Source organism: Nicotiana tomentosiformis, chromosome 10 (genome assembly GCF_000390325.3).
Source record: "Nicotiana tomentosiformis chromosome 10, ASM39032v3, whole genome shotgun sequence".
Classification (NCBI taxonomy): domain Eukaryota; kingdom Viridiplantae; phylum Streptophyta; class Magnoliopsida; order Solanales; family Solanaceae; genus Nicotiana; species Nicotiana tomentosiformis.
The window spans coordinates 36,674,442-36,699,462 of NC_090821.1; the positions used below are offsets into that span (position 1 = coordinate 36,674,442).

At 36.1% G+C, this 25,021-nt stretch overlaps 2 protein-coding genes and 1 pseudogene across 22 annotated transcripts; 1 reads left to right on the top strand and 2 right to left on the bottom strand.

The window, feature by feature from the left end:
- Positions 1 to 352: 352 nt before the first annotated feature.
- On the bottom strand, positions 353 to 4,714 carry LOC138900012 (uncharacterized; annotated as a pseudogene).
- Positions 4,046 to 6,375, bottom strand: LOC138900580 (uncharacterized). Its single transcript, XM_070187671.1, has 7 exons — positions 6,143 to 6,375; positions 5,293 to 5,563; positions 5,124 to 5,220; positions 4,743 to 5,032; positions 4,524 to 4,659; positions 4,282 to 4,439; positions 4,046 to 4,204 (listed from the first exon to the last, which is right to left on the bottom strand). The coding sequence occupies exons 1-4, from the start codon at positions 6,290 to 6,292 to the stop codon at positions 4,882 to 4,884; spliced, it is 669 nt and encodes a 222-aa protein (XP_070043772.1). The 5' UTR covers positions 6,293 to 6,375; the 3' UTR covers positions 4,046 to 4,204; positions 4,282 to 4,439; positions 4,524 to 4,659; positions 4,743 to 4,881.
- A 930-nt stretch (positions 6,376 to 7,305) lies between these two features.
- Positions 7,306 to 12,095, top strand: LOC138900563 (uncharacterized). 21 transcript variants are annotated; one of them, XM_070187622.1, is made up of 11 exons: positions 7,311 to 8,018; positions 8,564 to 8,927; positions 9,244 to 9,549; positions 9,637 to 9,791; positions 9,876 to 9,963; positions 10,086 to 10,181; positions 10,254 to 10,363; positions 10,565 to 10,822; positions 10,928 to 11,050; positions 11,134 to 11,266; positions 11,696 to 12,095. In XM_070187622.1, exons 1-2 carry the CDS (start codon positions 7,533 to 7,535, stop codon positions 8,693 to 8,695), a joined length of 618 nt encoding a protein of 205 aa, XP_070043723.1. In that variant the 5' UTR covers positions 7,311 to 7,532; the 3' UTR covers positions 8,696 to 8,927; positions 9,244 to 9,549; positions 9,637 to 9,791; positions 9,876 to 9,963; positions 10,086 to 10,181; positions 10,254 to 10,363; positions 10,565 to 10,822; positions 10,928 to 11,050; positions 11,134 to 11,266; positions 11,696 to 12,095. The 21 variants fall into 21 exon arrangements, with proteins under 21 accessions (XP_070043730.1, XP_070043729.1, XP_070043723.1 ...); XM_070187623.1 differs by having other exon boundaries at positions 10,254 to 10,354; XM_070187613.1 differs by having other exon boundaries at positions 10,086 to 10,485.
- The last annotated feature ends 12,926 nt before the right edge of the window (positions 12,096 to 25,021 follow it).

Below are 25,021 nucleotides of genomic sequence, written 5' to 3' on the forward strand. Positions count from 1 at the left end.
GTTGATTGAAACCTGCAACAAGTTCTTGTAAGAAGAAATAAAATTGAATTTTTGTCTTCCAATTCGACTATAGAAGTTTTAGGAAAAAGTTGTGTTGATCAATGTCAGACTCTTATTTCGATAATATTAAGATATAAGATGATCAACACTGCCCTAGGAATGTGAGACCACAAAGTAAATCAAGGTGCACCCGGCCCACTTCTAGTCCAATTATATACATTCAGAAAAGGTAAAATGACACATAGAGCCCCATTTAAAGATTTAAAGACCAAAATGCTCCCAGTTTTTAAAAACTAGTATACTTACCCGCGCGATGCGCGGATAGTTTTAAACCAAAAAGAGCATAGAGAAATATTAGAAAGAGATATATATTGCAAACTATATTTATTGGCTGCATTAAAAAAAATTAAACGAAAAGAAAAATAGGTGAATCCTATCGGGCTATCTCTATGAATTTGTTGTTAGGGCTATCTAAAGATGTTCATATGAAATGAAGGGTCATTTGTTTCCTCAACAAATGTCTTTTGAGTAAATGTCAGCCTCAGGTTGTGTGCCGTAGTCCTCAACTTCAAATTATTTGGTCCGACTACAAAGTAGTTCATACGATATAAGCGAAGTTCATGTATCTTGTTCCTAAAAAACTTAACTACATACTTTCCGATTGAAGCATGTATACGATCACCCTACAAAATCAGATTCCTTATTAGTGCACAATTATGAAGCCAACAATTATAAGATCGTATATACTGTCATAAGTGCCTAAAGTTGTCCTCAAGATTTGATGTCAAAAACCTGATTGCTTTAGTTTTTGAGATATCGTGTAACTATCTGACGCAACAGTTCAATACAATGACAACAGATATTTACCTTAAGTATCTCATTTGTTACCCCTAGTCTTCCAGCTGCTAATGTAGCCCCACCAGCAAGAAAGCTGGAATGATGATATATTCCTCTCTTCTTCTGAAAGGCATTATAATAACAAATATTTCACATTATTAAAAGAAAAACAAACTTTTTTTTGCAGGATAATAATCAAAAAAGCATTTTCGCAGTAACTTTTACCACTCACCTCGGCTGCATAGAGTTTTTTGAGTTGCTCATTACAAAAATCCATTTTGCCTCTAGCAACCCATTGGTTGTATCAAGACGATTTCCAGTGTGTTTTTGCACAATTTTCCCTTGCGCCACTATATATTCATAATGTTCTCTCTTGCTGAGAACAGAAAGAAAACGATGAATAATTAGAGCTAAATGGTAATATCAAATAATGAAAGTAAAGAAATTATACAGAGTTTACTCCTTGACTTAACAGAAAAAAATACATATTGTCTCCTTTTTTAATCAAGGATAAAAGGAACATATGGAACATGCCATAGAGGTAATTAATATTAGTAGTGTATAATAGAGCAGATCATATATATATATAAAGAAAAATCAATGTCTGTGCATGTATATGAGAAGCCATTTGTATATTGATGCTAAACATTATGATTTGCATTGCAATAAGTGACAAAGATTTTGCACATTCTGCCAAAGATACTTAATACATTATTTCTAAAGCTTAGATCATGGACATTCTTTGAGGTCAACCTTTTTTCCATCTCCATGATTCCTACTTCGAAAACTCTTCAGAAGTGTAATGTGTTCCACATCTGTTTTGAGAAAGAATAGTTTGGCTGCTTCATGTCTAATAATTTGATGCTTATTGATATCTTTAACAGACCTGGATAGTGCATCAGTAGTATTTTTAGTAAGTAATTGACCCAATACATAATTGACTTCATGTTTTACTAAAGCAGTGTTTCAAGTTACAGATTATTTATTCGTGTCCAATATTGTTGTAATGTGAAAAAAGAACAGAATAACAATGATACATGCCCTGTTCTTCTTTAAAAATAGCGTTCCTCAAGTCTTAGACAGAGGAAGAAGTAGAAGGACCAGATGGTTTGTGGATAGAAAGTGTGATAAAACCATTGTTCAGGAACCGTTATTAGTTATTACATTCTTCAACTCTTTCATTTGTCTGACAGACTATAACTTGTTTTTCTGAACTGTTGAGCTGGAATTGCAGCAAAACTTGTTTATATCAGGAAAATATTACTTTATAAACCAATTACATGAAGAGTGTGAAGAATAATAAGAATAAAAATGAAATGTAACGCACTTACATTGCGGATGTCATTAAATTTTAAGAGAATAACACAACATTAAGAGTAACTTAATTAAGAAGCCATTTTAGCAGTTATTTTAAGTAAAGCTGTCAAAGAGAAGAAGAATCATTCTTGACCTTTATGGGTAAAATGAAAAAACAAAATACACAATTTAAAAAAGAATGAGGCCTCACCAGTCAATGACAACCACTTAGCCCAACAACATATTTGACAACTCCCTGAAGCCCGACCAAAACAATCTTGGTTCTGTTGTTTCTAGTCACAATAAATTTGGTGTGTCTCGGATGAACAGACAGTTCCTTATCACCACTCTCTGCACGGAAAGGCGATAACACCCGAGATAGACATAGTTGAGCCTCCAGTATTTTGCACGTCTAAACAACTAACTAATCACAATGAATTTAATGAAGATAACAATAAAGATCAGTTTAGGTTAGGTACTGTTACTCTGCCACCAAACTGCAGAGCTCTACATGATGAATAATCCTTTCTCCCATGCTCCTCATGTCGATCAGATAATCAAATAACAATTTTTTCTAGCCATGAGAACAAATTAACAATTCGAACATTAATTGGAGAAGTCATCAGTAATGTAATAGTGACTTTGATCATACATTTCCTGCCAAAGTAAGAAAGAACATAATGGAATAATGAAGTAGTAGAACTTAGGAATAAGCATATTGAGAAACAATCTTGTTGTATCACACCAATAAAAGACAAACAAAAAAATTAGTAGGTCGATTAGTAGTCAAAAAAATGAGTATATGGAAACATCCATAATTTTATTTTAGCCAGCCAAAACATATTACAGTTGATGCAATATCACAAAATCCACTTGATGAATTACCTTATTCAAACAAATTTTGTACATGACGTTCACTGCTTCTTCACCAATGCGATGTAAGAAGTAACGTTATTCCATGTTATGGCAGATGATGACATATATATATATATATATATATATATATATATATATATATATATATATATATATATATATATATATATATATATATATAAAAATAGAGAAATAGGAAAATATTTTAAAAAAAATACCGAAAAGTAAAGCGTACCTATTACATGTTTCAGAAATCACATCAACAGGAATTTTTTGCAGTTGGTTAATGAATCTCAGCAACAAAAGTAGTACTTAAACCTCCAAAAAGATATTGATTATCTTTCGAGTGTCAGACTAAATTTTGAAAAACTTCTTTAAATACAACATTTGTAGCTTCAGTAGTTATTTGCCCATCGTCATCACAAACCAAAATTTTTAATCATTTTCTGCTTGTCACCCGAGAAAGAGCAACATATAGTTGTCCATGTGTAAAAACTGGTTTCTTCAAAAATAATCCCACGTGAGACAATGACTGTCCTTGACTTTTGTTGATTGTCATGGCAAAAGAAACAATGATTGGAAATTGTCTTCGCTGGAACTTAAATGGAATTCTAGCATCAGATGGAGTCAATGTCATTCTTGGAATAAACACTTTCTGTCCAGCCATCTGTCCTGCTAAAACCTTGGCTTCAATGACTTGATTTCCAAGTTTAGTTATGATCAACCTTGTTCCATTACATAATCCTGCTGACTGATCAATATTTCTTAATAACATTACTGGAATACCAACCTTTAGAGTAAGAGCATGATTTGGAACTCCAGAACATTTAATTGTATTTAAGAATTCAGGAGTGTGTACATGTTCCAGTGCTGAATAAGTATTGTCAGAGCTGCAGATTGTATCAGAACTCAATATTCTCTTGCTTAACAATAACCTTGAACATGAATTTTTTATAAAGAATATCGTCCAGTTCACTTGGATAAGAACAGTCAGCATCCGCAATTGAAGTCTACACCAAATTTCATAGGTTAGAAATATTATAACTGATAACTAAATTAAGTTTAGTATTATACCTCAAGTAATCTTTCCTTAAGTTCTTTTGCGAACTTCCCTATAAGCTGCATAGCTTCGCGATTCCAAAGCAACAATGAGATAAAAGCGGTTCCATCCATAACACGAACTTGAAGCCTATACCTACAACTCAATTTTGATTAACCTTATGCATATTTTTTATAGATAGAAGAATTTAAATATACATAAATAGTAATTACCTGTGAGTAAATGAAAATTCTTCTTCATTGCATTTCTTACAAAAGTATTTATTTTCAACTTTATCAACCTTTCTACTACACTTGTTGCATGCCAAGTATGACCATCCCTGGTCAAGTTCCAAATTAACCAATTTTGCCGCAATCCAATAGCTACATTCCTATTTAACAAAAATAAAAAATTATTGTAAATGCAAAACAGAAAACATAAGATAAATATAATTGACAAAGTAAATTAAACTCACTTGCGTGCACTGAACTAAATCCCTTATAGTTTTAAACAGTACAATTCCTTTGTCTAACTCATCTCTAACAGAGTAACTTTGCTGAGAACTTGTTTGAGTGATTCGCTCAAAGTTTGATTGACGTGCTGCAAGTAATCTGCATAAGTCAAAAATTGTAATTTATAAATACTATTGTTATTTTTTGTGTACATATAGAAAAGGATTATACACTTGAAAAACCTGGATTTAAAGTCAATAGATTGCGGCAACGTAGAATTTATCCATATCTTTGTCTGATACCAACAGCTACGCACTGAGTAATTACCTGTGTATCAAATGAACTATAAATATAAATTTGAAATTTAAAAATTTTTATAAACTAAAATTCAAAAATACATGTAATTTCTGGTAAATCTCGAAATTTTTGAGCTTTCATATGCTGGAAAACAACAATCAAAGGCTCATCAGTAGATTCATTCAAGTGATGTTGAATTTGATCCACAAGTTCGCTCCATAAGGTTTCCAAAATCCTGTTCCTCCTATACGTTTCATGGTAAGATTAATAAACACATATATAGGTAATTTATTATAAAGTATTGTTTCTATTTTTGAATTACTTACTGATCATCTTCGAGCACATTATTAATAAAGACACTTTGGTTGTCTCCTTGCTTGTAGGTCTTAACATCTTCATAGGTCACAACCTGACCAACAACATCTATAAATATAAAAGTTAGTCACATAGTTTTACAAATACCATTAGTTCATTAAAAATGAAAAGAAGAATTACCGAGTAATTCTGTCTGATCGACATCATGTTGATTTGTTAGTTGGTCAAAAGAGCGCAAGTTAAAGATGTTCATATGAAATGAAGGGTCATTTGTTTCCTCAACAAATATCTTTTGAGTAAATGTCAGCCTCAGGTTGTGTGCCGTAGTCCTCAACTTCAAATTATTTGGTCCGACTACAAAGTAGTTCATACGATATAAGTGAAGTTCATGTATCTTGTTCCTAAAAAACTTAACAACATACTTTCCGATTGAAGCATGTATACGATCACCCTACAAAATCAGATTCCTTATTAGTGCACAATTATAAAGCCAACAATTTTAAGATCGTCTATACTGTCATAACTGCCTAAAGTTGTCCTCAAGATTTGATGCCAAAAACCAGAATGCTACAGTTTGTTCTATATCAATTATGAAGCCAGCATTAATTAATAGACAGAAAGAGGAATACTTGTACTACACATATTTCATATATAAGCGTAGTTTCTGTATGTTCATCCGTTGATAGTCTAAGCAAGGCAACCAATATCTAATATTTGCCAGATTTTTATATTTTGAACAATACCTCTGTTATTTTGAACAATACATCTGTTATTATGTACGAAGATGCAACTTAACTGATTGTCTATATGTATATATTAGGATAATCACTGTCTAAAGTTATCCTCAAGATTTGAAATCAAAAATCAGAATGGCATAGTCGGTTCCATATCACTTAAAGAACTGTTTATATGGAAGTAGAAATTATTGGAGCAACTTCCTAGACATTTGAGTAATGCGGAAGAATGAATTTTCATATAGAATGCGAGTACTTTACGAAGTTTAAACCTATGAGAAAGTTGAATATGTTACCTTAGAATCTTGTAAAACTAATTCAATTGAATACGGTATTTCCGGCTTAAAGCGATCCGGCATTACCCACATTCGAACAACTCTAACTTTGAGATTCCATTGCATCGAGTTGCCTGAAATTTGTTTGATATCATGAATTTGTGTGGCCATATTTGCAAATCAATTGTAATCAGACTGGTATACTGAGTAGATAAAATACGAAGTTGAAAAGGTTTTGAAAATATACAGCGCATAAATCATGCAGTTATGTATGTATAGATAAAATAGAGATTTTTGGTTGGAAGCCCACGTTTGGGAGCACGATCAGTCGTGGAATAGAAGAAAAACTACTGTAGACAAATTGGGGTGAGAAACTGAATTAGGTTTGAGAAGTTGAAGAGTCTTCAAGAAAAGCTAAAACAGAGAGCAGTTGACGATAACAGGGCATATCTGATGCGCCTCTTTTTCCTTTATATTTATTATTATATTTTGTTTTTTTATTTTATATCTTTTTTAGTGCAGTAGTATTTATAGTTTACTATAAGTCCCAAAGACAATTTTTTAAATGTATTTTCGAAATAATTAAAAATTAAAGTACGACAGGAAACTTAATTTTTATATTACCAATATATTTTCAACTGATTGAAGAATGAGTTAGCCCATTGTTATTAATTCTTAGCAAGTTCTAACTCTTGCCAAATTCTCACTTTGAAAAATTATTCGTCCTTTTTTTTAACTTTTATTTATGTATAAAAAAACTAATTGAAACTTTGACACGGTAGTTGTTGAGTAAAATAGGGTCAACTAAGAAAGTGGAAGGATTTTTTTTGTTTTTTAATAACAGCCAGCCCAAATAAGGGGAAGGAAATTCTATTTTTAATAGGCAAGTGTATCAATAAGAATAACTGCAAAAACAAAATCGTGGAAGGACTGGAAATAAAATCGTGGGTCGATTGGAAGTTTTTTATATTTTTTAAATTTAACTTTATTTTGTTGATTTGTAGTTTGAATTTGAAATTCCAATTATCTTGGAGAGTTGTCCTAATTTTTTTACATGTGTTAGAATTATGGGTATTCCACTTGTCAGCCTAACATGGTTTTGCCTTTGTTATTCTATATTCTATATATTATATAGATAGAATAGATGATGCGACCTGCCCCAAAGTTACAGTTTATCGGCATGTGTGCCCCACGTTTTATGCTAGTAACTAGTAACTTCTCTCTATCCAATTTCAAAATAGACAACCGTTCTCTAACTGAACGTACGCAAAATCTCTGCAACCTTTCCCAAATTTCCTCCAAAATCGCGATTCTCGCTTCTAAATCTTCGTTCGGTTTCAATTTTCGTTTCTCCTCCTATAAAATTTTGTAATGTCAAGCTTTAATTTCGAGAAAAAAGTATTTAAGTTTTATGGATAAAAAGCACACTCTTAAGCGTGCAAGACCTTTCCATCCAATTCCATCTTCACCACATGTTTTTGATATTGATATAGATGTCAAAAATCCGTCAGTAAAAATAGTTGAGTCTTATATGAAAGAGGCTCCAAGTGGCCATGCAAATGGAGAATCATCTTCGGCAAATAGATCTCAACCAGTTAGTTTGGGAAGAACGCGTTCTCAAAGGGCTAAGGCACAAGATATAGATGGTTCTCCAAGTTCTAAGCAACAACAAATCGGTGTTTCTCAAATTGATCCGAAAACCCCCTTAAGTGGTCATGCAAATGGAGAATCCTCTTCAGCAATGTCAAATGGATCTGGAGCAGCTAGTTTGAGAAGAGCGCGTTCTCAAAGTGTTGAGGAATGCGAAATTGGTGGTTCTCAAAGTTCTAAGCAACGAGAACTCGATGTTTCTCAAACTGGTATTCGTCAGAAAAAACATGCCAAGTCCCCTTCAAAGGTAAATTTTTGAATGTATTCAAAGTTTTATGTATGTCAGAGCTTACTTTTTAAGAGCTAGTTCCTCTAATGTATACCATGTGATATACTTATATATGTGTGTCTATTTAAATACAGCTTAATACAAGTGATAAACCGAAACTTGGTATTCATTTTAATTCTGAGATTGTTAGCGATTTGAGAAGAAAATTATCAACAACACAAATTAGGATTTTTAGGTCAACTTGTTTTGGGTATTTATTGGATTTGCCTAGAATAGAAATGCACATAGTTGATATATTCTTTGTTGACGATGGAGGTTGAAAAGAAAATGAGGCTGAAATGTAGTTTGTTGTCAATGGAGTTAAGCTACGTTTTGGTTTATCTGAGTTTGCTTATATCACTGGATTAAAATGTACCGGTGATGTACGGCTCCCTACTCGTCCTAAGGGAAAGAAGAATCATTTGATTGAAAAGTACTTTGTGGATTACACTTATTTTGCTAAGAAATACCTTTCGGATTGTTTTCTTAATAAAATATTTAAGTCTAACGAAGATGTTGTGAAGGTGGCAGTGCTCTATGTGATAAACTCCTTCCTCTTTTCTATTAAGAACCCCAAATTAGTTCATAGGGGTTACTTTGACTTGGTTGAGGAAGGTGATTATAACAAATGTCCATGGGGAAGAGTTGTATACTAAGGCTACCTTGGAATCGATGTCTGGCATTTTGGATAGGCGGGCACAATATTATCAGATTTCAAGGTTTCCTCTTGCTATTCAGATATGGTTATATGAATGTTGTGGATATGTGCGTAATAGTGTCGAGTTTTGGTGTGGGAATAAATATCCACGAATTCTTAGATGGAAGATCACAAGGCAGCTAAAGTTCGAGGAATTACATGAGAAAGTGTATGGTTTTCCTTCTCACGAGGTAAATTACTTTCTTGCTTTCCTATCTACTTTGCAGTTAATAGTGGTATACTCATTTGTATTTCTGGTATACCAAGTTACTGGTATAACTGTGATTTTTTTTTATGTAAAACAGTATACCATCAGTAAATACTTATTTTTTTAATAACTTATTAGATGTTTGTTTCAGTTAATAGTGGTATATCATGTAATACACTCATTTGTATTTCTGGTATACCAAGTCACTAGTATAACTATGACTTTTTCTTATGTAAAATAGTATACCATCAGTAAATACTTCTTTTTTTTACTAACTTATTAGATGTTTGTTTATATAGTTGAATTTAAGGAATATGTCTCTTGACGACTTAGGAGAATGGCGCGAAAAATAATGTTGATCAGAGACACTCTAGTTCACTCTAGTTCAGATGATGACTTTGTTGATTATCCACCTGAGAGCTCAAAAAGGCGGGGCAAAAGGCAGGGCAAAAGGCTGGGGAAAGTTGCAGTTGACTTGAACAATAAGGTGGCAGATAATGACTTTGTCGATCCTCCACCTCAAACATCAAAAATGAAAGTCAAAGCTGCAAATGACTTGGAGAAGGAGGTGGTAGAAAATATTCATGACAAACGTCATAGTTGAAGTAATGCCTTTGTCGAACCTCCACCTGGAAAAAAAATAGTCTAAAGTTAAAAATGCCTTGCACATAGGTAATGACTGGGATGTTCAGTTTAAGATTTTGGCAGATGGACAATGGGAATTGTAGAAATATTGACATTGAAGAAGTAATATAAGGATGAACTAGTGGTTTTAAAGACTTATCTTGCCGATAAATTTGTGGAGGTGTTAGAATCCATTGATTCAATTAAGAAGAGAAATTCAGAGGTATACTAGTATTCCTTGTTGAATTATTTTTCTATTTTTTGGTAATTCTGAAATTAATAAGACTTTTTGAAAATTCGGATGTAGAAGCAACACAACAGAGATGTCGAAAAAGATGGAGATGGCGATGGTGATACTAATCAGGATGCAGTCGATGAAACCAAAGAGAAAGAAGGTATACAAGTATATTGTTGTATTATATTTTGGTCTATTTTTGTGTGTTCAACATACTGAATATTTCATGTTAGTTGTGATTCTTTTACGTGTTCTGTAATAAGAATCTTAAAAATGTTTCAGTGTCTGGCTCTCAAGAGGATGCCCATGATATCAATGAAAATGATGGCAATAAAAATGAAAATGTGAATTTAGAAGGGAACAAGGAAGGGACTTCTGGTATTTAACTGTATAGTTCTAAATTTAATTTTTTATGTGTATCTTTCTGACAGTTTGATGTATTTTATGCAGCACCTGGGTTAGTTGATGTTGGAGTTGGTAAAACGACTTTAGAAATGTGGATGATGATAAGTGGTTTAAAATGTGTGACTCGGAGGCTCATAAATTAACATGTGAGCTTGGTAAACAAACCACAACTGAATATCTTTCATTTTGTCATATGCCTAAACAGTCAGGTGATGAAGATGTTCCAGCTGTTGAGATTCGTAAAGAATCAACAACGGAAATGTTTCTAGATTACGAGGTTGAGATGAGCGACTTTTAGAATGAGTCTCAGATTCATAAACTAACTTCTAAGATTGCAAACCAATCCATATGTGTAGGTGTTGCAATTTCTCTACACCAGAAGGTGTTGCAACGTCTTCTTTGTCGATCCAGTCAACATGTGAAGATGTTCAACCTTATGTGGTTTCCGATGACTCAAATCAAAAAGATGCAACAAGAATGAGATAACCTGTTGTACCTCGTGTTCTTGTGAAAGGGGATCACCCTTTTAAATCCTCAATTACAGAAGAAGTTCCTCTATTAGTTAGTCGTGAGTTTTGTCAGTTTCTTGAAAGAAAGTTAATTGTAACTCGCAGGTAATGTTACAGTTTTAGTTATGTTTGATTGTTATTTTTTTTATGATTGTTATTTTGTTTATGATAGTTTTGACTAGTTTATTTATATATTTATTAAATCTTTAGGAAGAAAGTGTACGAAAAGAATGATGATATAATTGAGAAAGAGTTTGATCTTGGAGTTGCATACATAGCTCAGATGACGTGATTTTTGAACTACACTATGCTGGTATAGGTATCAGCTCGACGGTATGTCAACAGATATTTTTTTATATTTTTGTTTAGTTGATAGGTGTGTGTATGTATTGGAGTAATACCTTTTTCTTTTGCAGCACTTTGATGTGATATTCTACTACTTCTGGAAGAAAGCTAAATATGAAAATGTGAGGATGACAACGACTGACAAATTGTTTTGGTTGTAGCATTCAAGAGTTATTCGCTAAATCAACTTCAAGGGGCACAAATGTAAGAAACTGCTCGCCTTGACAAAGAAAGTAAAAGAGTATATTCTTGGCTATTACATTATTTGTAACACCCCATGGATCGATGTTGATTATGTGCTTATGCCAATTAATGTAAAAACTGCATGGCATTGGGTATTGGGCGTCATGTCTTTCCATGATGGGTGCATTTACATATACGACTCTATGAGATCTGTAAATCATGATATTGTTGTTTGTGAAACATTGTATTCATTTGCTATCTGAAAAGAGAATCTGGTTGATCCACTTCCTCTTTTATTAGTGAAAGACTTGCATGAAGAGGAAAAAGCTTAAGTGGTTATGTTGTTTTATATAATCTTCTTTAGTTTTTGTTGTTTTATTGTTATCTTATTTCTTTTTATTTATGTTTTTATATGTAGTGATTGCGGTGTATCTGTTTGTGCATTTGCAGAGTATATCATTAAAGGTAAGAAGATTCTTGCAGACAATCACATCTTTGATTCTAAACATCTTCAAACCAGATTTGGAACATTAGTATACCATTATGGGAAGAAAAAGCAGGTGAAAAATCTGGTTAGTAAAGATGAAGCCATTGGAAGATTAGACACACCTTGTGTTTCGAAAAGGCGCAACACGAGGAGTAAGAAGTAGTTTTTTAGGTTGTAGGTGTGAGTGATGATGTTGATTAATTAGTACTCTCATACAACTTTTTAGAAAAGTAGTATTATAGTTGTGAGCAGATTACTGATGTACTTTAGGAAATTTCTAGTTTTTTGCTTCTGAGTATGCTATATGCAAACATCTTCTAAACTTCTTTTTAGAAATCTTAAATTTAGTTTTTTGTGATGTAATTGTGCTCCTTCTGCAACTGTTACCTTATGCTAATATCATAACTTTTTGTATGCTTCTATATTTATTTTTTGGCTAATTAATGTTAAAGATATACCAAGACCACTTGGAATACCAATAATTATAGTACACTCTATTATTATAGCAACGACCCACTGAAAATAACAGTAATGATCAAGGATATTGGGAATACAAGTTATCATGGTATACATACAATACCCGTTATTATAGTATACTTTGTAATTATAGCAAAGACTCCCTAGGAATACCAGTCATCATGGATATGTTATACTAGGGGGAATACCAATTATGATGGTATACTACTGGAAATAGTTATATACCAACACTATGAGAATACCGGTGATCATGGTATGATATGTTATACTAGGGGGAATATACTCTAAAGTATACTATCATTACTGGGAAGAGTAGTATACCAACACTATGGTAACACCAAAGTGTTGGTATCATGGTATACCAGTAACCACGGTATACTCTATAGTCTACCAACTATAATGGGAATACAGTAACCGTGGTATACGAAGAATAATAGTATACCAATATTATAGGGAAATACCACTAACTATGGTATACTATAATGGGAACACCGGTATACTATAGCGGTATACCAAAACTATGTATTTGTAGCATACTATCATTACTTGGAAAAGTAGTATTCCAATACTATGGGAATACCATAGTGTTGGTATCATGGTATCCCAGTAACTAGAGTATACCAACTATAATAGGAATACCAGTAACCACGGTATACAAAAAATAGTAGTATACCAACATTATGGGGGAATACCAGTAAACATGGTATACAGTATACTAACACTACTGTGAATACCAGTAATCGTAGTATACTCTGTCGTATACCAAGATTGGGAATAATGGTATACTAAGACCCCCGGCAATGCCAATAAACATGGTATACTACAGAGTATACCAAGACCCCTGGTAATACCAGTAATCGTGGTATTACTAGTATCCTTTGTAGTATACCAAAGACCCATATGAATATCAATAATCGTGGTATTCAATAGAGTTTACAAAGAATAGTGGCACACCAACAGTATGGGGAATGACAGTAATGATGGTATATATTATAGTATACCGAGACTATTTGGAATAATTGGATTAATGGTATTCTCTATAGAAAAATAGTTGGATATATTAGCACCTCATCTCATTAACTGAAAAATAAACTGAAATGAAAGAAAAGAACCTAAAATAGATAAAACCAATATATTTCTTGAACTTTATTCCAGAAAAGTAGATATGAGTAACACTATTACAGTAATCCAATGAAACAATTTGATACTATGCAAATTTGTAAGGCATTAAATGTATGTTGAGTTCTTTATGGAAGATTCCTGCATGTTTTACGGTTGTGACCCTCTTGTTCACGTATTCCACATGTAACTTTTGATCTCTTGAATTTTTTTTCATGCAACTTTTTATATCTCGATTTCTGTGGCCTTCCCGGTGTTATCTTCCCCGGGTGATAGCAGATCATACTCTGAGATTTTTGTAGGGATCTCTTATGTAGTTTCATCAGGTATATGATACACTGATTCTTCATAAATCTTAATCAAGTACTCCTTTTGTAGTATACTGAGCAGTATTGACATGGATCCATATTGAATTTCTTAATAATTGTCAAAGCATGCGGATATGGAAGTTCATTCAGTTGAAATCATCTGCAACTACACTTTCTTTCCTCCATACTGACAACATATCTGCTACCTCCATCATATGCTATATACAAAATATTATTTGGTGGCTTTACCTACATTATTAAAATAGATATACCATAAATTGTTCTAGCGTAATATCATACAAACTGAAATATATCTAATAAGTATGGTCATTAAAATTATATTGTCATCTTTCGTGGAGAAATAAAGTTGTCTTCTAGCATATCTTCATACTTTTGTCCAACCTATATAAATATTTCTGTTGCGAGCTTTTTGTTACTGTAGTTCCACTCCTTATCCAAATCATGAAATCTAGCAACGGAGTTACTGGGAGATCTTTTGTAGACTTATTGTTGAATTCATGGATTTAGCAATGTTAGATGTCATTATTGTTGTTTTGTTAACTGTTGAATGTGCTCTTGGCCATTTGTTGTATCCAGTATCAAATAGATATTCATGCACCCTCTTATCAATTGTTTCAATCTCTACCATTTGGTCATTGAACTTGTCAATTGTATATGCTTTGGCCATTTTGAAGAATATTTGCACAAGTTGGTTATGACTCTTCTTGAACTTCGCCTTAATGTTGTTCCAGAGGTGAAAAATACAGAAATAATTGGGTACCTCCGGATAGATAGTAGAAGATGCCTTTGTGATACTCTTATGCCTATCTGACACTATGCACATGACATCCCTAAGGACATATGTATCCCTGAATTGCTTGAAGAACCATTCCCATGATGCATCGTTTTCTGAATCAACCACTGAATAAGCAAGACAAGAATTTTACTTGTATAAAAAGATTTGAATTATTAATAGTATATCATTGATTTAAGGAAAAAAAAACCTTATAAACAGTATAATATTTGATGATCTATATTTACCTGATGCATCTTGCGTGCAAGCTGTGATTAAAGTTCCTTTATATGATGCTTTCAGGAAAATACCATCAACTACTGGAATAGGCCAACAATACTGCTATCCTTTAATTGTTGCATAAAATGAAACAAATAAATACAAGAAGCATCCATCTTCCGACTTGTGCAGCTTAGTAACAGATCCTGGATTTGTTACCTCCAACATATAAAGATATTTCGGCCACTTCCCATATGAACTACTTGGGTTTCCTCTCAAAATTTCAAAAGCCTTTTCCTTTGTCTCCACGCTTGCTTGTAGTTCATGGTGACGTCGTAATCATTCAACATCACGTTGTATGTCACTAACCATACCATGAAAGTTTGGAAAAGGGTGGTGGAAGTGAGGGTGCGGAGGTCGGTGTCTATATCTGACAACCAGTTCGGGTTCATGCCGAGTCGTTCTACCACGGAAGCTATCCACCTTATTAGAAGGTTGGTTGAACAATATAGGGATAGGAAGAAAGATCTATACATGGTGTTTATTGAACTGGAGAAAGCATGTGACAAGGTCCCTAGGAAGGTTCTCTGGAAATGCCTGGAGGCAAAAGGTGTGCCAGTAGCTTACATTAGAGCGATCAAGGACATGTATGACAGAGATAAGACTCGGGTTAGAACAGTGGGAGGCGACTCAAAGCATTTTCGTGTTGTCTAGTTAAGAACTCACATATACAAATGATAAAACTAGCAGAAATAAGGATGTTGAGGTGGATGTGCGGGCACACTAAGATGAATAAGATTAGGAATGAAGATATTTGGGAGAATATGGGCATGGCTCCTATAGAAGACAAGATGCGGAAAGTGTAGATCAGATGGTTCGGGCATGTATGGAGGAGCCGGTAAGAAGGTGTGAGCGGTTGGATTTGACAGCTACGAGAAGAGGTAGAGGGAGGGGTAAGGTCTGCGTACACACTACCCTCCCCAGACCTGTACCTGTAGGATTTTACTGGGTTGTTGTTGTTGTTGTCTCTAGCAGTGTACTAACTTTGGGTTAGTATACTTGTGTTTTACCAAGTTTGCCATAACTGTTGAAGTAGCCTGACGTGTATCAAATTTTCAATCAGCTGGGCATGTGTGAAGTTTGTTGAAGCTTCTAACTTTGAACATATGAGACTTGTTTAGCCTTGAGGCTTTAAAACCCCATGAACAATCCTGATATACACAATCAATGAAGTACCTGTTATTATTTAGGTGTAATGTTAGTTTCTAACATATGCCAATTAAAATATGGTATACTATTACAACTTTGAAAGTTAAAAATAAATAGTAAACCTGACTTGTTGAAACTAAGACAAAGAAAACTACAGCAGGCAAAGCAGATTACATTATTAGCTAGTATCTTTGGTGATAGAAATCAGGTGTTGGTAAACTTATTCAAATCCTAATCTCATACACACCTTCTTGAACATGATTTTCGAACTTTGAATTGGAAATTATTCTTGCTTGCGTGATATTTCATTACATTACGTATGGTCTCCTTATCTTTGAATAACTGACCCACTTCAACCTTTTTGTGTAAAGCATTTGTAATTATATTCATATCATTGACTTTCATATTCTTATCACCCTCTGATTTTCTTGTTGTTAACATATCAATAGCTTCATCTTCATGGTGCGATGCTGCTTTCACGGGCATGCTTTGTATTCTTTGTCAAGACCCAAAATTCCACCACAGGTATCGTGATGTCACTTAGTCTTTAAGACTAGGTAAGCTAATTACTTTCAACAATTAAGTCAGTTTAACAATGATAATTTAAAACATAATTTAATGTGAATGTCGAAACATAAGCAAAATAAGCCCACGCGACAATAATCATAACAACCTCCCAAGACTAGGTAATAGAGAGTCACGAACTCTAGCTAAATAGATGGAAAGATATCAAAGATCAAAACACAATACTGTTCAAATGACAAGCTGACAGTACAATGAAAGGAAAGGACTCCAAGGGACTGCGAAGACCAAGCAGATCTACCTTGAATCCTTGCAATCAATAAGCTAACTCTGCCCAAGTCTGGTATCTCCAATGCCTGGCTCTGCACAAAAATATACATAAGTATAGTATGATTACACCACAATCGATACCCAGTAAGTATCAAGACTAACTTCAGTAGAGTAGTGACGAGGTACAAGTCAAGACACCTACTAGTCAAAATAACTTGTGCAATATAAAAGTATAAAGCTAATAATGGAAAGTAGGAATCAGTAAATGGCAACAAGAATCAACATGTGATATAAGCAGTAACGTAATAAGAATACCGTGAAAGTACCATTGAAACCAAATAAGGGACACAAATGACAACTAATTAATCAAGTCGTTCTAACGCAAGTTTCGCAACGAAATTACTCCGAGATACCTCATCTCATAGCCATAAATCACGAGTCTCAACCCACAATCATATACTCACGGCACCTTGTGCCCACATTTCTAATCACAACAGCATGGACAACTTACGTGCCAATATCTCAATTCGTCTGTCATGATCACAGGCTCGTAATCACAATCCACCCGGCGTGGTCACAAGCTCACTATCACAATTCGCTCGGCATGATCACGGGCTCAATATCACAATCCGCTCGGCATGGTCACAGGCTCAATATCACAATCCGCCCGACATGGTCACATGCTCAATGTCAACATGAAGGCACATAATACAAGAATACATGGGCATGATCATTAAATGTTAAGTTTTATACTCCTGAACTGGTATTGGTATACTACGGTGTATGCTTATGTGAGTGTACCAGTACAACTCAAGTCAATAAGTAATATCAAAGATATCGAGAGGCTCATTGAAAGAAACACAACAAGTAACGTAAGGTGTATAATTTACACAAAGAAAATCACAACATCACACGAATATCATCTACATAATTCCCCTAGTCCATCTCACATCATCCCTGACATTACCACCCTTATCTCTCCAACAGCCACCTGTATCACTCCGCCCTGACAATATCATTAGCCACATGTATCACTCCGTATAATAGTCGCCCTTATCGCTCCACCCAGATAATAATACAATAGCCACCCGTATCACTCCGTATAATCAACAACAGTGGGATGTCACCCTTATGCCCCGAATAACAACAATAATGAGATGCCACCCTTATGCTCTGCATAACAATAACCAATCCACACAATCATTCACATGTGCTAACATCACAACAACACGACATATCAACTCGTGCCACAAGTGCCCAAAGGCCACAACCTTCCCAAAAGAACCAACAATATCAGCATTTCCACAACAAATAGCCCACGGCTCCAATACAATGTATATAGAATTTTAATAACAACAAAATAAACGGAAAAGTAACTCAACGATGAACAATACCCCTTTAATCACAACTTCAATTAGAATAGATTATGACTTTCAATAAATTCAACTTCAATTAATTGCTTAAGGATAATCTCGATAATGAAGGTATTTCTATGAAATGGCAAAACTTCGGATTCTAATGTATGAAATAGGCTAACAATGAAAGAGATGGCACGAAATAGAAACTACGTCTAAATACATAAGAATAACCCGGCAACAAAAGGATATCATGTAACAACATATTTCAATTAAGAGTAACTCAACAATAAAGGAAGTCACGTAATGATAAAAGAGGTAACAACTTCAAATAAAGCATATAAGAGTAAATTTGATAAGTAAAGGATGTGAAATGTAACAATAATTTCAAATAAATACACAAAAGAAGCCTAAGAGTCTAAACCAGTCAATTTTCATATATATGCCCGAGTACGCACTCGTCACCTCGCGTACACGGCTTTCATATAACACAAATAACATAACAACTTAGATCTTAAGGGGTAGTTCCCCCACACAAAGTTAGGCAAGATACTTACCTCAAATAAGCCAAATCAATACTCTAAAATGACCTTCTTGTGTGAAACAAACCCGCGGACGGCTTAAATCTAGCCAAAATAACTCAATATCAAAAATAAAAATCATAGAAAATAATTCCGGACAATAAAGTTTCGATCTTTAACGAAAACTAAAAAGTCAATCTCGGGCCCGCACCTCGAAACCTGACAAAATTTAAAAAATCCAAACTCTCATTCTGTTACGAGTCCAACCATACCAAAATTATCCAATTCCGACATCAAACCGGCCTTCAAATTCTCATTTTACATTTTAGAATATTTTTATAAAACTCCCCAATTTTCTCCAACTCAAATCACTAATTTAATGATAAAATCAAGGATGGAATCATAAAATATAACCAAATCTGGGTCAAGAGATACTCACCACAATCCAAATGGTGAAAATTCCCTCCAAAATCGCCCAAAAATGAGGTCTACAACTCAAGATGTGATAAAAATGGCCAAACCCTCGATATATAATGAAGCTGCCCCGGGATTCCGCACTTGCGGACAAAAAATGCGCAACTGCGCTCTTGCTTTTGCGAGCCAACTCCCGCTCCTGCGGTTTTCACTTATCGGACCACACCTCGCACCTGCGTAAAAGGTGGTCGCACCTACGACATCGCAGAAGCGCCCTCACTAATGCAAACGTGGGATACAACGCATCTGCGATCACTAAGTCGCAGAAGCGACCATCGCACATTCGCTCCTTTGTCCGCAGAAGCGAAGCTCCCGCCCAAGCCTCAATGTCGCAAAAGCGACATAAAATGCACAGAAGCGGCCCCGCACCTGCGCTCCAAAAATACGCGGGTGCGAAAAACCAGAACCAGACTTGCCCAAAAACATATAAATGATCTGAAACTTGTCCGAAATACACCCAGTGCCCCCGGGACCCCGTCCGAACATACCAACAAGTTTCATAAAATAACGCGGACCTGCGCGAGGCTTCAAATCACATCAAACAATATCAAAACTACGAATTGCACCTCAAATCGAACTTAATGAACTTTCAACTTCTACACATCGCGCTAAATCATATCAAATCAACCCGTAATGACGTCAAATTTTGCATGCAAGTCCCAAATGATACAATGGAGCTATACCAACTCCTAGAATCACAATCCGAACCCGATATTAACAAAGTCAACTCCCGGTCAAACCTCTCAAACTTCCAAACCTTCAACTTTCTAATTTTTGCCAAAATGCATCAAATCAACCTACGGACCTCCAAGTCCAAATCCAGACATGCGCCTAAGTCCAAAATCACCATACGAAGCGATTGTAATCATCAAAACACCATTCCGGAGTATTCTACACAAAAGTCAAAACTTTGGTCAACTCTTGCCACTTAAGCTCCTAAAACAAGAATCATTCTTCCAAATCAATCCCGAATCATCCGAAAACCGAATCCGGACACACACGCAAGTCATGATACACAATACAAAGCTACTCGAGACCTTAAGCCACCGAATGGGACGCTAATTCAAAAAACGACCAGTCGGGTCATTATATTCTCCCTCTCTTAAACAAATATTTGTCCTTGAACGTGCCAAGAACCGTTCCAAATTCATCAAATCTCTGAATGAACTCACCATACATATACTTTGGGATGATCCCACATCACCCCAATCCACATAAACATGACAATACCATCTCAACTGAAGATTTTTCCTTCCACCCACACCGATAAGCCTTAGAACCAAATTTTTCACCATCCGATCATTTCCCAAAGACCTGATTCCTACATACACACATTGTACCAATCCAATCAGCTGCCACAGCTCATGCATACACCCACAAGGTATGACCACCTAACGTAATACATCATCCACATTCCCATAACAATATCTCTGACCATAATAGCTGCCCATATACAAATCCAGCACTGCTAAATAACCTCGTATTAGCTAAAACCTTGTCCCAAACCTTCATGACATTGACAATGATGCAAGAACATGAAGATCTCATAACCATTCACCCAATTCAATAATTCACACCAACACCACCCGGGCACACGCCTCGCAAGCTAAAACCCAATAAGCATAACGCGAATATGACTGAATATTGAAAGAGAAACACGTGAGAGAACTATCAAACAAACCCGACAGGCACAACTCCCTATCAGTACGATACTACGAATCAATGACAGAAGGGAAAATCAAAGCATATGAATTAATCACAAGGATCGCATCCTAATATAACTCCACCACGGCACGTAGCCCAGTTCAAACATATCAAATCACATGAAAATACGAGGATCCCATCCTCAGCTCTGAATCACAAGTAGAATACACATCACACCAACCGAAAATTTCCTGTAACTCAATTCTGCAAAATAAAATCACAACGCGTAACGGACTTCCCATACCGATAGAGCACCTAAATTACAAATCATAACCAAACTACCTAGAAATTACATCAAAACCTACCATAATGAGTAACAAAAAGTTCATTCTAGTCTTATAGCTCTCAATTGTGAACAAACCAAGACAATAGACACGGGCTACCATTATAGAATCTCCTAACAGGGGGTAAACACATAAGTAGAGTACAAGAATAACGAAACTCACCCATGTATGAAGCAAGATAAGAGGAATCACCCAGATAAGGAACCGAATCAAAATAAGAATGATGCTCCTCTATAACAAATCGAAACCATACCTGTAACGACACCATCTGGTGTAGCGGCCTTAGCCCTACCATGGAAAGCATACCAACGGGTCGGGCCTCCCCCTCTAGGGCACCCTCTACGCGCCTTTACTCCACCCCTAGCTGGTTGTGCAGGTGGAGTAGCAACTGGAATGGAGCCCATAACTTGAGTGCTCTGATGAAATCCGCATCTCCCGAGTTTGGAACAATCTTTCATGATGTGCCTAGTATCACCACACTCATAACATCCCCTCTGCGAGCGTGGCTGCTCGTACTGAGTCTGTGACGGATAAATGGAACAACTGTTGTAGGAACCCCGTGCATGTGGTGCACTAAAAGATGACTGCCCCATATGAGTACCTTGAATAACTAGAGCACCACGAGTAGTCTGAAGTGCGTACTGGACTGACCAATTGCCCGAGACTCTGCCGTGATGAGTCATAGATGAAGAGTAGAATCCGCTGAATCCTCCAGAACCTTGAGAACTCTTGATCTTCTTATCCTCCTTCTCCTCACCCCGAATACGCTCTAATATCCTGGCAATCTCCATAACCTGCTGAAATGGAGTACCAGTCTCGACCTCCCGAGTCATGCTGAATCTAAGACCATAACTAAGCCCCTCGATAAACCTACAAACTCACTCTCTAGCTGTAGGAACCAAATATATGCATGACGGGATAACTCGCTGAACCTGATGGTATACTCTGACACCATCATGGTGCCTTGACGCAACTTCTCAAATTGTGTGCGCCATGCATCCCGGAGGGTATGGGTAACAAACTCCCTCAAAAATATCTCTGAAAACTGAGCCCAATTAGGTGGTGTTGCATCGGCCGACCCCTTTCTCATAAACCTGTCACCACTGATACGCTGCTCCCGACAATTACAATATTGTAAAATTAACTCCGCTCACCTCAACAATACCCATAGTGCGGAGAATGCGGTGACACTTCTCTAGAAATCCATGTTCATCCTCGGTAGTTGTTCCATTAAAAGTAGGTGGACTACACCTCTTGAACCGCTCAAGCCTCTTCTGCTCCTCCTCTAATACCCCTAGCCTGACCTCGGGATGAACCGGAATAATAGGCTGTACCGGCACCACACACGGAGTATGGCCAACATGATCCTGCTGCTCTAGAGTATAAGCGGTGGGAGTCTGAGCTCCCCCCCCCCCAATTTGTGAAGTAACTGGTGCAACAGAGATCAATCCCGCCTAAGCCAATGTACCAAACATGCTCAGGAACTGTGCTAAAGTCTCCTGAAGTTCGGGGGTAACAACAGGCGCCTCCAGTGCCTGTCCCCTAATCGGAGCTACTGGCGGCTCCTCAACTGCTGCTCTGGCAGGTGCTCTAGCTGCAGCGCGTGCCCCTCCTCGGCCCTACCTCGGCCCCGACCTCTCGTGGAACTAGCAAGGAGCGCGGGTGTCTGCTCAGCTAATTTGGTAGCGCGTGTCCTCACCATCTGTGAGAGAATAGAGATACAAATGCTCAAACATCAAAATCAATAAATTTGCATGACGGGAATGAAAAAAGTGGAATATTCCTAATAGTTCTGTAGCCTCTCAAAGATAAATACAGATGTCTCTGTGCCGATCCGCAAGACTCTACTAAAGTTGCTCTTGACTCGTAGAACCTATGAACCTAGATCTCTGATACCAACTTTTCACGATCCAAAATCCTACCATAGGCGTCGTGATGGCACCTAGTATTTAAGACTAGGTAAGCCGATTACTTTCAACAACTAAGCCAGTTTAACAATAATAATTTAAAATAGAGTTTAATGTGAATGTCGAAACAAAAGCGAAATAATCCTACGCGGAAAAAATCATAAGAACCTCCCAAGACTAGGTAATACATAGTCATGAACTCCAGCTGAATACATGAAAAAATCTCAAAGATCGAAATACAATACTGCTCAGATGACAAGCTGACAGTACAATGAAAGGAAAGGAATCCAAGGGACTACGATGACCAAGCAGCTCTACCTTGAATCCTCGCGATCAATAAGCTAACTCTGCTCAAGTCTGATATCTCTAATACCTGGCTCTGCACAAAAATATGCAAAAGTGTAGTATGAGTACACCACAATCGGTACCCAATAAGTATCAAGACTAACCTCGGTGGAGTAGTAACTAGGTACAAGTCAAGACACCTACTAGTCAAAATAACATGTGCAGTATAGAAGTAAAAAGCTAATAATGGAAAGCAAGAATCAGTAAATGCCAATAAGAATCAACATGTGATATAAATAGTAAAGTAATAAGAACACTGTGAAAGTACCATTGAAACAAAATAAGGGACACAAATGACAACCAATTAATCAAGTCATTCTAACACATGTTTTTCAACGAAATTACTCTGAGAAACCACATCTCATAGTCACAAGTCACGAGTCTCAACCCACAATCATATGCTCACGGCACCTTGTGCTCACATTTCTAATCACAACCGCACTAACAACTCATGTGCCAATATCTCAATCCGCTCGGCATGATCACAGGCTCGCAATCACAATCCGCCCGGCGTGGTCACAGGCTCACTATCACAATCCGCCCAGCATGATCACGGGATCAATACCACAACCCGTCCGGCACAGTCACAGGCTCAATATCACAATCCGCACGGCATGGTCACAAGCTCAATATCAATATCAAGACAGATAATACAAGAATACATGGGCATGATCAATGAATGTTAAGTTTCATACTCCCGAACTGGTATTGGCATGCTACGGTGTATACTTGTGCGAGTGTAATAGTACAGCCTAAGTCAACAAGTAATATCAAACACATCGATGAGCTCATTGAAAGCAACACAACAAGTCACGTAAGGTGTATAACATACACAAAGAAAATCACAACATCACATGAATATCATCAACATAATGCCACCAGGCCATCACACATCATCCTTGACATTGCCACCCTTATCTCTCTGATAGCCACCTGTATCACTCTTCCCTGACAATATCATTATCCACCCGTATCACTCTGATAGCCACCCATATCACTCCGCATAATAGCCAACCTTATTGCTCTGCCCGGACAATAATATAATAGCCACTTGTATTACTCCGTACAAATAACACAGTGGGATGCCACCCTTATGCCCTAAATAACAACAACAATTAGATGCCACCCTTATGCTCCGCATAATAATAACCAATCCACACAACCATTCGCACGTGCTAAAATTACAACAACACGATATATCAACTTGTGCCACAAGTGCCCATAGGCCACAACCTTCCCAAAATAACCAACAATATCAATATTTCCATTACCAAAAATACGATGTTGGCTCCAACACAATGTATATAGAATTTCAAGAGAAACAAAATAAACGGAAAAGTAACTCAACGATGAACAATACCCCTTTAATCACAACTTCAATTAGAATAGATTATGACGTTCAGTAACTTCAATTAATTGCTTAAGGATAATCTTGATAATGAAGGTATTTCTATGAAATGGCAAAACTTTGGATTCTAATGTATAAAATAGGCTAACAATGAAAGAGATGGCACGAACTAGCAACTACGTCTAAATGCATGAGAATAACCTGGCAACAAAAGGATATCATATAACAACAAATTCCAATTAAGAGTAACTCAAGAATAAATGAAGTCACGTAATGATAAAAGAGGTAACAACTTCAAATAAAGCATATAAGACTAAACCTGAAAAGTAAAGGATGTGACATGTAACAACAATTCCAAATAAATACATGAAAGAAGCCTAAGAGTCTAAACTGGTCAATTTCTATATATAAGCCCGAGTACGCACTCATCATTT